A 16,465-nucleotide genomic window follows, 5' to 3' on the forward strand; every position below is an offset into this window, starting at 1 on the left:
AATTTCACAATACAAGACATTATAATGAAATGACTAATAATTATAAAACCTAAGCTTGCATTTTTTTAAAAACCATCCACCACTCCTATTCCTTTGTAATGACCAAAGTTATTTCTAGATATGGTTAAAAGTAATGCCTCCAAAATCTAGCCCCAAGTGGTTAATCTATTTACCTGGTGGAGGCAGCCAGGAGCCATAGGGGGAGTAAAGAGTCAAAGACTATCTATATTCAGAGGCTAGTTGGAAGGAATTCAAGGACCTAAGCATGAGAACAGAAATATAAAATTTACTTAAGAAGTTATTAGCATAAAAAAGGGAAGAGGAAAATTACTTAGTATTAAAAGTTACTTAGCATTTAATACTTTAAAACTTAAAGTATTAAAAGTCTTTTAGAAAGAGGAAAAAGATAAAGAGCATAACAAAAATAAAATAATAAATTTTCTTAGGCCTCCCAGAAACAACACTTGTAGTTGTTATAGGACCATTAAAACTACTAAATTAAGGCTGAGAGTATGAGAAAATGTCTCTTTGTTCTGTTAAAAACATAGCCTGCTAATTATGTGTAATATATGTTGATGTCTGGAAACAACTGATGGTCAGTAATGTTTCCAGTAAGCATCAAATAAGCACAAAACAAACTACCTCGGTAGCTGCCTCCTTCCAGGGCGTCGTAACTGTTGGGCACTGGAGAAGCACTGCTTGTGGTAGAAGAGCTGTCAACACCTGAAAGGAAACCAAAACATCTACTAAGTTTAACGGGACAATGTATCTTAGAGCAAGCAGCCTTTGGCAATGTTGAAAAGGATGTTTTGCTGAACTAGGAAAATTCCTGAGTCTAGTAAAAACTAAAAGTGACTGATGTTTCATGACATTTAAAAATCATATAAAAACTTATGTTAGTAAGAGTGGGGAGAATATGGAGCTGACAAGTGGAACAAAATTTAATCAATTTTAATGACTTTTATAAGGCAGCACAGCTGTATGGAACCTCTTAGAAGAGGAGTCTTGGCTTGGTTGTTACCTCACATGTTACCAAGCATTTCTATGCCTTAGTTTATATATCTCCAGATTGGAGAATAAAAATCTGTGAGATTAACAGGAACCATCAGTGGCAATTTATGAGACTTAGTGACAGGTCACATGGATAAAATAAACAATATATTTATTTCATTCATCCACTTAATAAATATTCTGAGCCTACAGTTATCGTAGGGCGATATGCAAGAGTATATACTGATGAATAAAACTGAAGATTCACATGGTCCCTCTCTTGCATTAGAGATCTTGGGCTCTTTCACTCTAAGACAAATATCTGGTAGAGAGGTGATCCCTAGTTCTTACCACCAATATTATAACGGGGGTTTAAACTGCATTTTAGGTTAATTTTCAACTGCGATATAAAAAGAACAGGTATGCATAATTATCTTTCATTGAATAATTTTAGGTGCCATGAGAATTAGGTATACTGACTCAGGGCATAATGGCTAAAGCTTTTTGCAAAGGAACATTTTCTTATCAGCAAAAAAAATGATTTAGAGGCAAAAGACTGAAGTTACTTAGACTCTGTTCTTTACTTGCTATATAACTTAGGGTAAGTGACAATCGTCAGTACTAATACTCTCTTCTGCAAAATGGGAACAATTTTAAAAATGCCCTACATGTGTGCTTCTTAATGTTCCTGTGAGGCTTAAATGAGATGGTGAATATGAACTGAGAAAATATAAGGGCTATAAAATAAGTAATAGGTAGAAGATACTAATGTTTACTAAATGCTTTGTGATAAATAGAAAATGGATGCATATATATGTCATTCTTAATTAAGAATGGGAAATGATGGCTCTTCCTTTTGTTCTTTGTGTTTGTAAATATACAACTAAAAAAGAATGCTGATATATAAGGTCGTTTTGAAAAGTTTGAAAGTAAAACATTAAAAAACAATACACCAGTACCCAAAGCAATATTCAGTGCAATCCCTTTCAAAATACCAACGGCATTTTTCACAGAACTAGAACAAACAGTCTGAAAATATCTATGGAACCACAGAAGACATCAAATAGCCAAAACACTCTTAAGAAAGAAGAACAGGCCTGGAGGTATCACAATCCCAGGTTTCAAGATATATTACAAAGCTATACTGATAAAAATAGTATGGTATTGGCACAAAAACAGACACACGGATATATGCAACTGGGTAGAGAGCTCAGAAATAAACCCACGCTTATAGGACCCATGAATCTATGACCAAAAAACCAAGAATATACATCTTAATAAATGGTGCTGGGAAAAGTGGACAGCTACATGCAAAAGAATGGAACCGGACCACTTTCTTACACCATACACAAAAATAAACTTAAAATGGATTAAAGATCTAAATGTGAGACCCGAAATCATCAAACCCCTAAATTAAAAATGCAGGCAGTAATCTCTTAGACAGTGGCCTTAGCAATTTATTTATGGATATGTTTCCTCAGGCAAGGGAAACAAAGGAAAAATAAACTACTGGGACTACATCAAAATAAAAAGCTTTCACATAGCAAAGGAAACCATTAACAAAACAAAAAGGCAAACTACTGAATGGAAAAGATATTTGTATATCCTATATCTGGTAAAGGGCTAATATTATATAAAGGACTCATAAAAACTCAACATCAAAAAACAGTCTGATTAAAAAATGGGCAGAGGTCTGGAATAGGCATTTTTTCCAGAGAAGACATACCGATGGCTAACAGACACATGAAAAGACGCTCAACATCACTAATCAGCTGGGAAATGCATATCAAAACCACAATGAGATATCACCTCTTACTAGTCAGAATGACTAGCTAGTATCAAAAACACAAGAAACAAAAAGTGTTGGTTGGTCAGGAGCACTTGGGTGGCTCAGTCGGTTGGGCCTCTGACTTCGGCTCAGGTCATGATCTCGCGGTTCTTGAGTTCAAGCCTATGTGGGGCTCTGTGCTGACAGCTCAGAGCCTGGAGTCCGCTTCGGATTCTGTGTCTCCCTCTCTCTCTGCCCCTTCCCTGCTCATGCTCTGTCTTTGTTTCTCTCTCAAAAATAAACATTAAAAAAAAAAAAAAGGTGTCGGTCAGGATGTGAAGGAGACATAACCCTCACGCACTGTTGGTGGAACAGTATGGAGGTTCCTCAAAAAAACCCCAAAATACCATACAATCCAAAAATTCCACTACTGGGTATTTACCCCCCAAAACCAAAAAGCTAATTTGAAAAGATATATGCACCCCTATGTTCACTGCAGCATTATTTATAATAGCCAAGATACAGAAGCAACCCATATGTCCACTGATAGATGAATGGATAAAGAAGATGTCACCACACACACACACACTCACTCACACGCACACACACACGAATATTAGTCAGTCATAAAAAAGAATGACATCTTGCCATGTGCTATAACATGGATGGATCTAGAGGGTATTATGCTAAGTAAAATAAATCAGAGAATAAATGGCATATTGTAGAATCTAGAAAACAAGTGAACAAATAAACAAGAAAACACTTAAAAATTTTTTTTTAATGTTTATTTATTTTTGAGAGAGAGAGAGTGCATGAGCAGGGGAGGGACAGAGAGAGAGGGAGACACAGAATCTGAAGCAGGCTCCAGGCTCTGAGCTGTCAGCACAGAGCCCGATGTGGGGCTCGAACTCACAAACCGTGAGATCGTGACCTGGGCTGAAGTCAGACGCTTAATCGACTGAGCCACCCAGGCGCCCCAAGAAAACAGACTCTTAACTACAAAGAACAAACTGGTGGTTGCCAGAGGGGAGGCAGGTAGGGGTATGGGTAAAATAGGTGAAAGTGATTAAGAGGTACAAACTTCCAGTTATAAAATAAAATCAGTCATGGCGATGAAAATACAACATAGGGAATATAATCGATAATACTGTAATAACACTGTATGGTGACACACAGTGACTACATTTATTGTAATGAGCACTGAGTAATGTACAGAATTGTCAAATCACTATGCTGCACATCTAAAACTAACATAACATTGTATGTTAACTATTCTTCAATAGTAAAATAAGATCTTTTTAGTAAATCCACCCCTCCCCTCCGCAATACACCAAAACTTAAATATTCATCAACAGATGAATGGATAAACAAAATGGCTGGGATATTTTTCAGCTATACAAAGGAATAAAGTACTGATACATGCTACAGTGTGAATGATCCTTGAAAACATGCTAAATGAAAGAAGTGAGACACAAAAGGTCACAATTATATGATTCTATTTATATAAAATATCCAGAATGGGTTAAGTCTCCAGAGATACAAAGTAGACCAGCTGCCAGGGGCTGAGAGAAGTGAAAATTGGGAAGTTACTACTTGATGAAAAGAGTTTCCTTTTGGTAGGATGAAAGTTTAGTTCTATCCATTCAGTACCTTCACAAAGTTAGAACTAGATAGAAGTGGTGACTGCACAGCAACCAAAACGCTAGAATCAGACAGAGGCGGTTATACTACTGACACTGAATGATACACTTTAAAATGGTTAATTTCATGTTACACGACTTTCATCCCATCCTTACACCTTACACTAAAATTAACTCCAAATGGATCACAGACCTAAATGTAAGCACTACAACTCTTAGAGTACAGGAGTAAACCTTCATGACCTTGGATTGGCAAAGGATTCTTTTTTTTTTTCTATAACACTTATTTATTTTTGAGACAGAGAGAGACAGAGCATGAACGGGGGAGGGGCAGAGAGAGAGACACACACAGAATCGGAAGCAGGCTCCAGGCTCTGAGCCATTGGCCCAGAGCCCGACGCAGGGCTCGAACTCACGGAGTGTGAGATCGTGACCTGAGCTGAAGTCGGACGCTTAACTGACTGAGCCACCCAGGTGCCCCGGCAAAGGATTCTTAAATATGACATTAAAGCCACAAGCAACAAAAAGAAAAAAATAAATTGGATTTTATCAAATTAAAAACTTTTGGGCTCCAAACAATACCATGGGGGGAAAAAAAAAAGAGAGACAACCCTCAGAATGGGAGAATATATTTGCAAATCATACATCTGATGAGGGTCTAGTATCCAGAATATAAAAAGAATTCTTATGACTCAACAATAAAAAGACAACCAAATTAAAAATGGGTAAAGGGCTTAAAAAGAGATTTCTCCAAAGAAGATAAAGAGCCAATAAATCATGAAATGATGCTCAACATCATCAGCCACTGAGATGAGAAATGAGAATCAGAGTAACAATGAGATGCCACTTCATATCCACCAGGATGGCTATAATTGAAAAGACAGATAATCCCAAGTTTTGGCAAGAATGTGCAGACACTGAAAACTTCAAGAGACTGGAAAACGGCACAGTCGTGTTGGAAAACACCTTGACAGTTTCTAGAAGGTTAAACAGAGCTACCTTATGATTTGGCAATTCCACTTATGAGAAATGAGAACACACACCTCCACAAAAAGCTGCACATGAATGTTAACAGCAGCATTAGTCATATGGCTAAAAAGTGGAAACCCAAAAGTCCATCAGCTTGTGAATGGATAAACAAAATGGGATGTCTCTACACAATTAAATATTATTCAGCAATAAAAAGGAATGGAGTATTGATACATGCAACAACATGGATGAACCCCGAAAACATCATGCCTTAAAGAGAAAGAAGCCAGTCACAAAAATCCACATATTAAATAATCTATTTATATGAAATATTAGAATAGAAAAATCTAGACACAAAAAGTAGATTAGTGGTTGCCCAGAGCTGTAAGTGTGTGTGTGTGTGTGTGTGTGTACGTACAAGAAGTAAGAACAGGAAGTGACTGCTAAAAGGCAGAAAGTTTCTACTTGGGGGTGATAAAAATGTTTTGGTATTACATAGCAATGGTTGCAGAACTTTGTTAATATAAAACTGCCAAATAGTACAATTTCAATGAGTGAATTTTATGGTATTTCAATAAAGCTATTGTTAAAAAAAATACCATAGCATTCTCTCTGATCAAGAAAAACTTTTATAAATATCAAGAAATAATTATTCTTGAAAAAAAATTAAGTATCAAATTACTTTAAGGAACATACTACTTATGCTGCTTATCTTCCTTCATGCCAAATCAAATATTAATGTTTAAAAATTTGGCCAATTTTAATAATAATGCTATATCTACAAACTTTAAAGTATTAATTTTGTACAAATACTGTTTTATTTATTGAAAAATTTGAAACCTGCTAGTTCACTTTAAAATTCACTTTCAGAGGTGTCTGGGTGGCTCAGTCAGTTAAGCATCTGACTCTTGATTTCAGCTCAGGTCGTGGCCTCACCATTTTGAGATCGAGCCCTACGTCGGGCTCAGCATGTAACGCAGAGCCTGCTTGGGATTCTTTCTTTCTCTGCCTCTCCTTTGCTCACTCTCTCTCAAAACAAATAAACTTTAAAATTCACTTTCAGAAGAAAAGAACCAATGCAAATCTCTATTTTGAACTTGTTGAAATAGCAAAGCAATGATGAAAGTTTATCATTGATAAAAAAGTTTATCAATGATAAAAGTTTATCTGGATAAATCCAGATGAACCACAGACTCAAACTTTTCTAAAATTTAATGTTTAGATTAATTCTACTTAGGTCATGCCATCACTGCCAGCACAAGTCAAAGTGGCATTTTTTTTAAAGAGGTACATTATGTAACTTACAAGTTGACATTCTGAACATGCTTAAAAGCACCTTCACAATTCTCCTACCATCTTACAGAATAAAGTCTAAATGCCTTTTATCAAAATAGGAACTACAAAATGTGGCTTCCACCTGCTCTCTCCACCTCTATTTCTCTCCTATTCCTATACCATTTTCTCTTTTACCTTATGATGCAATCACACTGATCTCATTCTGCACCCAACACACCATCTTTCCTGGCATTTATACACCGTATATATTGGTTCACTAGCCTAGATTCTGTTCTTCCACATGGCAAATTCCTACTCATCCTTCAAATTTCAAATCCTCCATAAAACCTTTCTGATACGTGCATGGAAAATCATTTCTACTCCTATGCTGGAACATTTTTTCAACTCCTAATTAATGTACTTTTCAAGATATATTGTAATCATATATGCTTTCCTATCATATTTGAGGAGGAGGCTATGCTGCTGTCTTAATCTCTGGAACCATAATACCAAACAAAATACTGTTTTCTGGGTACAAGCTGGCTTTAGTTAAACGAATAGCTTTGGGACTTGTCCACATTCTTAAACATTACATAGGTCCAGTTTGCAGACACTTATATACCACATAATCTATATTATTGACTAAATACTATACATTTGCTGGCTGGGGAAAAAAATAAAGCATTTTCAAATGTTTAGTATTGCACTTAATCATATTTGGGGCTAGCCTAGACATCTAATTACTACTTGAATACTATTTCTATTTGAAAGTACCTTTAAAATTTTAACTCTAGATGCTGGTACCAAATTTCCTCCCACTGAACCCCTAATATTCTGCTTCTCACCTTACAGAAAGTTGGGAGTTTACAGCTATAGCAATCATATATCTATGTACAGGATGTTTACAAGCTAATTATTCGGGTAACAGGTAGCACATTAAAAAAATGTATATGAATACTGAAAACCCTCAAATACTTTTCTTGTGGCATGAATATCCTTTTATATCCTTCAGAGACCCAGGACATGTGTTCAATTTATAAAATTTAAAAAATGCATTCCATATGTATTGAATTCAGCTCAAAGATATTTACTTGTTAAAATAATAAAATAGTACATCAAATAAAGGGAAAGACAGATTTGAACCTTTTAAGGATTCTCTTCAGGGGTGGGAAAAGGGGGGAGATATTGGTCAAAGAATACATACTTGTAGTTGTAAGATGAATACGGTTAGAAATCTAATGTACAGCTATAGTACTATAGTTAATAATACTGTATTACATATTTGAATAAACAAAAAGAAAAATTCTCTTTGGAAGTGAGACCTAAGTAGGCCAATAAGGTCTTGTTATCTATAGGAGTCGACTTTAACTCATTCTGTGTCAAAATATGACATTATCTTTTAAAATTCCCAAGGCAAACCATAAACATATCATTAACTCTGATGCAGCACCTAGCACTGAATAATTACTATTAGCCTGTGTGAAAGTCAAACAAGAACTATGACCTTAAAACTCATTACGAAAAATCAAAAGTTTTATTCCAATAGCACTTGCAAAATGTAGCACCAAGCTGTCACATTCCCAGAGCCATGTAAGAAAGCTTCCTGTTGTTCTCTGGCCATTTCCTAACCTGAAAATTCCCTAGAGGAAAGGTGACTGAGAGTTTGTATAGCAGGTAACAGAAGATTAACTGACAGTGTTTTTCAGGGAACAGGGCTGAGCACAGCCTAAAGTCTGAATTAGTCTTTGCGTTACTTCCCTCTTTGACATTATTTCACTTCTCCATTTTTATTCCATTGCTATTCCCTTTCACTCCCACTTTCAAGTTGGTATCCCTTACTATTACAAGTCTGACAGTATCTGTCTGCAGTACAGTACCTAAAACTAACAGAAGGTCCACTCTAGCACTAACAACTAAAGGAGTCAATACCTGAGACCAAATAAACTAAAGAGAAGAATTTAAGATAAAACCATATGGGAACCTGACAGCTTGCTAGTTGCTCAAGCTTCCTTTAAAGTTTATTCTCCAACAATTCTGAACTTTTAGGAGCTTCTAACAAAATATGACTGCCCCTAGTAAAAATCCTATTGTAGTTTTCTAGTGTGTATTTCGTGAGAAAATTTTTAAAAGAAAGTCTACCTATAGCATGTCATTTAGAAAATATAATTAGATTGTAAATGTAAGATTGAAACTGAAATAAAAGTTTTCCTTTAAAATCGAAAGTTAAAAAAAAATATTCCTGTACTGGACTGTTGTGTAACCTTGTTGTCAAGAAAACCATAAGCTTTTAGTAAGTGAAAAGCTAAACAAGTAGTTTCTTTTACCATAAAGAGGAATATTACTGATTTCCAAACCTGCCCATTAATATTTTGTTATTGTTCGATAAATTTTTTCAAAATTGGAGAACAATTCCATGTGAACGAAACACACAAAAATCTTATGAATATAAGGAATGAATACCACTGAAATGCTTAAAAAGTAGAGGACTCCAAATCTCTTTATTATAGATACTTATATGTAATCCCCACAACAACTTGAACCACTGTCTTTTACCTCTTTACATAGGAAAAAATTATTGCAACTGAGCAGGTTTAAAAAAAATAAAACTAAAATTCATTCATTCATTCATTTAAATTTTATCAAGACAGAAAACCTTAAGCAGGCTCTATTCTTAGCACGGACCCCAATGTGGGGCTTGATCCCAAGACCCTAAAATCATGGCCTGAGCAGAAATCAAGAGTCAGATGCTCAACTGACTGAGTGCCCCTGTCCCCAGGTGCCCCTAAAATTCATTTAAAAGCTAAGATCTCTGGGGTGCCCGGCTGGCTCAGTTGGCAGAACATGTGACTCTTGACCTCAGGGTTCTAAGTTCCAGGCCCATGTTGGGTGTCAGAGACTACTTAAAAATAAAATCTTAAAGAAAAAAAAGCAAATTTTTCCTTGACTGCTTTCTTTCCTACTCAAAACATGTCTTTAATTTGCAATCAACAAATATATGACTTTTTTAACAAACCATGGATTGAGAACACCAGGATTCTAGTAAAACTGTCCATGGTATAGTCTTATTATTTTGTTCCATAATAAAAAAAAAAGGCACAGGAGGAAGATAATATGTGAGTAATAGAGTAGTGACTACTGCCATGTGCCCTTTAGTTCCTTCCTACTCCAGTGCTTTGTGTTCTCACTAGGAAATAGAGACTTTTTTTTTTCACACCTTCGTGTAGACAAAGAGGGCTTGGTTTGACTCCCCACTCTGCTGCTTAGTAGTTGTTGGACCAGAGACAAATGTTACTTAGCTTGTTCAGATCATAGTCAATTCATTTGTAAAAATGGAGCCAATTATCTCTGCCTTACAGGATTGTGGAGAAGAATAAACTGAAATAAAAATATAATCTCAGGGCGCCTGGGTGGCTCTGTTGGTCAAACATCCAATTCCTGATCTTGGCTCAGATCATGATCTCGCAGTTTGTGAGTTGGAGCCCCATGTTGAGCTCTGTGCTGACAGAATGGGGACTGCTTGGGATTCTCTCCCTCTCTCTGCCCCTCCCCCACTCACTATCTAAAAAACAAACAAACAAACAAACAAACAAACAAACATCATCTCAATGTTAGCAATGACAATTAATCTTTTTGAGTCCTTACCATTTGCCAGATAGTGTTCTAGGCTCTTTACAAAGAAAACCTTAAACCCTTAAAATAACCATATGTAATCTCATTAGTATTGTTATTCCCATTTTACAGATGAACGAACTGAGACTCAATGAGTTTAAGAAACTTGTCACAACTCTAGGAAGGGTCAAAGTCAGGATTTGAATCTAGAAAAACTGACACAAAACCCCAGGGAGACGTATTAGCTCTTCAGTACCGGCACTGGCATACAGTAAGTGCTCAAAAATGTTAGGTATTATTATAGTTTAAATGCCATGAGTTAAGAACTCAGAAATTTTTCTGGTGCGGCCACTCTGGAAAACAGTATGGAGGTTCCTCAAAAAGTTAGAACCAGAATGACCCTAAGATCCAGCAATTACACTACTAGGTATTTACCCAAAGAATACAAAAATACTAATTCAAAAGGATACATGCACCCCGATATTTATAGCAGCATCATCTACAATAGCCGAATTATGGAAATAGCCCCAACTACCAATTGATGAATGGATAAAGATGTGGTATATGAATATCTACAATGGAATATTCCTCAGCCATAAAAAAGAGTGAAATATTGCCATTTGCAAGGATGTGGATGGAGCTGGAATATTATGCTAAGTGAAGTAAGTCAACCAGAGAAAGAAGACAAATACCGCGTGATTTCACTCATATGTGGAATTTAAGAAACAAAACAAATGAGCAAAGAGGAAGAAAAGGGGGAAAGGGGCAAACACCAAGAAACAGACTCAACTATAGAGAACAAACTGACAGTTACCAGAAGGGAGGTGGGTGAGGAGATGGGTGAAGTATGTGATGGGGATTAAAAAGTGCATTTGCTGTGATGAGCACAGGGTGATGTACAGACGTGCTGAATCACTATTGTATACCTGAAACTAATATTATACTGTATGTTAACTGACTGGAATTTATATAAAACCTTTAAAAAAAAAAAAGAACTCAGAATTTTAAATCTGTAATATATTCAAGAAAAAAATGGTTAAACAAGATAAGGTAATTGGAGAAAAACCATAAATGCTTAATCTTTTTGATTTCCCAATTTTTTTCAGTCTAAGGAAACAGAAGTTTCAACAACTGCACTTAATTGCAAGCAGAATAAAAATGAGAGTAATTTAACTATACTGGAATTAAAAAGATTTTTTTTTAATGAGAGTAATTTAGGCTGACAACATTATACAAAATAACACATTTTTGAAATGTGCAAAATAAGGATGAGAGGATTCTGAATAATATATACTTTAAATAGTAATAATTCAGGGCCTGGGAACAATAATCCATTTAGTAGCAATATCCACACACTACAATCAGATCTTGGTTTCATTAAAATACCCTTTTCCACTAAAGAAAATAGGACTATTTGGAGAAAAACCTCAGTCCATGGTTGAAGCAATGTAAGATGAGCTAGGAACATCTTACTGAGACCTCAATGTGCTTAAAATATATGCTTAAAGACTCATGGAAACATTAAAAAAAATTTTTTTTTTAATATTTATTTTTGAGAGAGAGATAGAGCACAAGTGTGGGGGGGCAGAGAGAAAGAGAAGGAGACACAGAATCTGAAGCAGGCTCCACACTCTGAGTTGCTCCCACAGAGCCCAATGCAGGGCTGGAACCCAAAGGCTGTGAGTTCATGAGCTGAGTCAAAGTCAGATGCTTAATCGACTGAGATACCCAGGTGGCCTTCATGGGAATATTTCTATTTATTTATTTGTTTGTTTGTTTATTTAATGTTTATTTCTAAGACAGAGTGAGGGGGAGAGACAGAGAGAGAGAGCGAGAGAGAGCATGCGTGAGAGTGCGCACATATGAGCAGGGGAGAGGCAGAGAGAAAGGGAGACAGAATCTGAAGCAGGCTCCACACTCTGAGTTGTTCCCACAGAGCCCAATGAGGGGCTGGAACCCACAGGCTGTGAGTTCATGAGCTGAGTCAAAGTCAGATGCTGAATCTACTGAGACACCCAGGTGGCCTTCATGGGAATATTTTTATTTATTTATTTATTTGTTTGTTTATTTAATGTTTATTTCTGAGACAGAGTGAGGGGGAGGACAGAGAGAGAGAGAGAGAGAGAGAGAGCGAGAGAGCGCGCATGAGAGTGCGCGCGCATGAGCAGGGGAGAGGCAGAGAGAAGGGGAGACAGAATCCGAAGCAGACTCCAGGCTCCGAGCTGTCAGCAGAGCTCCACGTGGGGCTTGAACTCACGAACCGTGAGATCATGACCTGAGCCAAAGACAGATGCTTAACCGAATGAGCCACCCAGGTGACCCCATGGGAACATTTTTAAAAGACAGTTTGAAGGAGCTGTCACTGGGCCAAAACTAGCATAAGTTGCTATCAAAATAACCAATGTTTGTAATAGATTATTACCTAGTGAATAAAGTAAGAATCCATGAATCAATATGAACCCAAAGAAGTCAACAAGGGAGAAGAAAAAGTTCTCCTTTACAGTGAAACCTTGGCTCATAAATATTGAAGGAATGTTGGAATTAGAAAATCAGCAATGAATACTTAAACTGAGTGAAAGTTTATAATAAAGAACAGGGCATTACATACTATCAAAAAATCTCCCCAGAAATTATTTATTAAAAAAAATTTTTTTTAATGTTTATTTATTTTTGAGACAGAGACAGATAGAGCATGAATGGGGAGAGGGACAGAGAGAAGAGTCACAGAATCTGAAGCAGGCTCCAGGCTCTGAGCTGTCGGCACAGAGCCAGACACAGGGCTTGAACTCATAGACCATAAGATCATGACCTGAGCTGAAGTCGGAGACTCAACCAACTGAGCCACCCAGGTGCCCCCGCCAAAAAAATTTTTTTTAAGTTTATTTATTTTGAGAGAGACCAAGATAGCGCAAGTGGGGAGGGGTAGAAAGAGAGAGGGAGAGAGATAATCTCAGGCAGGCTTCTGGCTGCCAGCACAGAGCTTGTTGTGGGGCTTGAACTCACGAAACCCTGAGATCGTGACCTGAGCTGAAACCAAGAGTCAGATGCTTCACTGACTGAGCCATTCCAGCACCTCTCCCCACAAATTATTTATTAACTCCAAGAGGAAAAAGAAGTAACTTTACTGTGGAAAAACCTGGAAGACACCATTTTAATCAAGTGATCAAAGTTAACACCATCAATATGGGAACAAATCAACATCATGTGCCTGGGAGAGAATGCACTGAGAACACATTACTTTAGTGGTAATCCTGCCTAAATACATGATTTGAATCTAATCACAAGGATGCATCAGATAAACCCAAAGTGAGGTACATTCTACAAAACAACTAGCCTATATTCTTCAAAATTGTCATAGTCAAGAAAAAGAAAGGTTAACGGACTATCTCAGATGGTAAGAGTCTAAACAGAAATGGCAACAAAACTCGATGGATGACCCTGAATTGGATCCTGGACCATGAAAATAGCTATAAATGATCTTATTAAGACAACTGTTGAGATGTGACTATGGGCTCTGTAGCTGATATTGCACTAGTGTTTAATATCCTGATAACTGCATTGTGTTATGTAAGACATTGTTCCTATAATAAGGAACTATATGATATCTCCAACTTACTTTCAAACGATGTAGGAAAAAATGTGGAATTATAAAGTAAGTGGGGCAAAAATGGTTTATCTAAGTGTATATGGGAATTTCTTTTGCTCTTCTTACCAATGTTTCTATAAGGCTGAAATTTTAAAAAATTATATAAAAATTAAACATTACTAAAAATCCAAATAGATGGGTATTTTATATATTTAAGGTAAAAAAATATTACTCCCCACTGTAACCCTATATTTTTTACCCTTCCTCAAATTGTGCATAATGATCTGAATATTTTTTTAACCAGTATTTGAATATAGTCAATCCTCTTTTTAAAAAAAAAAAATTTTTAAACACTTATTTTTGAGAGACAGAGAGAGACAGACCACAAGCCGGGGATGGGCAGAGAGAGGGAAACACAGAATCTGAAGCAGGCTCCAGGCTCCGAGCTGTCAGCACAGACTCCGACGTGGGGCCTGAACTCACGAACTGTGAGATCATGACCTGAGCCAAAGTCAGACGCTTAACCGACTGAGCCACTCAGGTGCCCCAGGATCTGAATATTTTAAAAATGCACAGGAAATAAGCTTTTGTTTATTTTTATTTTTTTAATTTTTTTTTTTTAACGTTTATTCATTTTTGAGACAGAGAGAGACAGAGCGTGAATGGGGGAAGGTCAGAGAGAGAAGGAGACACAGAATCTGAAACAGGCTCCAGGCTCTGAGCCGTCAGCACAGAGCCCGACGTGGGGCTCAAACTCACGGACCGCAAGATCATGCTCTGACCTGAAGTCAGACACCCAACCGACTGAGCCACCCAGGCGCCCCAATAAACTTTTGTTTAAACATACTGTTTATAGAGCAAATCCTTCCATTCAATAATAAAAATAACAGGAGAATCATGGCTATATATAATTTGAAATATCTGCACTTAATGTTTGTCTTAAACTGTTAGAGTAATGGAGGAACTGAACTGGTTAATGTTTAGTAGTGCTCTACCCAGCAAAGCCAGAAAAAGATATTCAACAGGCTGCAACACATAATCATATGTACAACTTCTTCCCCTACCAAGATCTGAACTACTACTTCATGAAGCAAGATCATAACTACAAATTTTGGGCCTCCTAAGTATATGACAAGAAGGACCAAAAAGGACCTCAAAGAAACACTGTTAATTTCTCTATCAGTATTATAAAATCCATGTGGTTCATTTTGATTAGTTTAGGTAGCATGCAGAGCAGAAAACAAAACATTATTCCTCAAAGGGTGCTAAAGCAATCCATAAGCCAAAAGCTTCAGTTAGGACTCATTCTTTGGCATGTGACATGAGAGGAAATGCATTTCTGAAAGAAGAAAGCACTCTATCATCATGAAAGATGTGTCGTTACTTACAAAATGGTAGAGATGTCCAAAGGAGGAAAAATAAAACAAACAAAAACACCTCATTTCAAGTGAACCAACCTTCTATAACCCAAACCAAGCAAGTTCATTGAGCTAAATCTGCAGACGCTCTTTTTTTTTAAGGCTAACAGACTGTGGACATAAAAAGAAAGCTTGAGTAGGAAAAGATCAAGAACTGGTGTAAAGCTAAAGCAGACCTGCTTCCTCATCCTCCTCCTCCTCTTCCTCATCATCGGAAGTTGATGACAAGGGAGTTGGTGCGGAGCTAGCTTGATTATTAACATAGTCACCATACTGCATGCCTGTAAAGTGGAAAGCACAAACACAAGAGTCAAACCAACAGGAAAGATGAGAAATAAAATTTTGACATTGCATCAAAAGTGAGAAAGAACTCTGACATTCTAAAGAACATCCCAGCATGCATTTTAATGTTAGCAAACTTATTATCAAAACTGGAACCATTAGAAAATCTCTGCAAAGCAGTTTAGTAAAAGCAGCTTTTATAATAACTGGTTTAAGTGTGAAAAACGTACCACGTATTACGCTGATAATAATTAGGAAACTGCAGTGATACTCTGAAAATTTAACTGAGCTCCATACATGTTTACCTTCATTGACCTTGGGGCCCTTGTGGCATACATCCTTTGGGACTGCACATTCTTGGTGAGCAGTGATCATTTCTACTCAAATGAATTTATACAGCATTCAACACACATACAAATACTTGATACCTTCCTTCTGTTAATGCCACCTTGATGGTAACTCAGTTCTCGTAACGGAAAAAGAATGACAGTTAAAGAACTGTATTCAGAATAGTTCTCAGCTCACAGATGCTCAAAAAAAAAAAAAAAAAAAAAGCTAATTACCTGTGGTCCTACAAGTGTGACAATTACAAAACAGTGAATTTTGAGATGGCCAATCATCTCAGCTTCAGCCTATTGCCTACATGTGAGTCTGAGGTAGGTGGATAAGACTGGTCTTGTAAGACACACCAAGAAGAAAGATTCTGTGGAAAAGGCACAGCGGGTTTAACTATATAACTCTTCTCCCCCACCTCCCCAAAACAGTGACTGGGTGTTTTTATAATTTAATTAATGTGGTAAAATTAGACTAACATCCACAAAATTTTAAGAGGGAAAATAAAATAATCCCAATTAAAAATACAAAAATAAAAAATAATATCCTTGTAAAGAAAATCTTATAGCTCAACTTGAAAAAAAGATAAAAAAAA

General features: G+C 36.6%; 1 protein-coding gene across 4 annotated transcripts in view; it reads right to left on the reverse strand.

Moving 5' to 3' along the window:
- SEC24B (SEC24 homolog B, COPII coat complex component) overlaps positions 1 to 16,465 on the reverse strand; it is a 99,533-nt gene that overhangs the window by 40,477 nt on the left and 42,591 nt on the right. For 2 of the 4 annotated variants that reach the window (XM_019417256.2, XM_019417243.2), the window contains exons 4-5: positions 15,432 to 15,536; positions 643 to 723 (exon numbers count right to left, since the gene is read on the reverse strand). In XM_019417256.2, the coding sequence (XP_019272801.2) occupies positions 643 to 723; positions 15,432 to 15,536 (186 nt within the window). The remainder of the gene's footprint in view (positions 1 to 642; positions 724 to 15,431; positions 15,537 to 16,465) is intronic. The other 2 variants (XM_019417268.2, XM_019417262.2) reach the window with 1 other exon arrangement.

The sequence above is a fragment of the Panthera pardus genome, unplaced genomic scaffold (genome assembly GCF_024362965.1).
Source record: "Panthera pardus isolate Hobbes unplaced genomic scaffold, ASM2436296v1 HiC_scaffold_13, whole genome shotgun sequence".
NCBI lineage: Eukaryota > Metazoa > Chordata > Mammalia > Carnivora > Felidae > Panthera > Panthera pardus.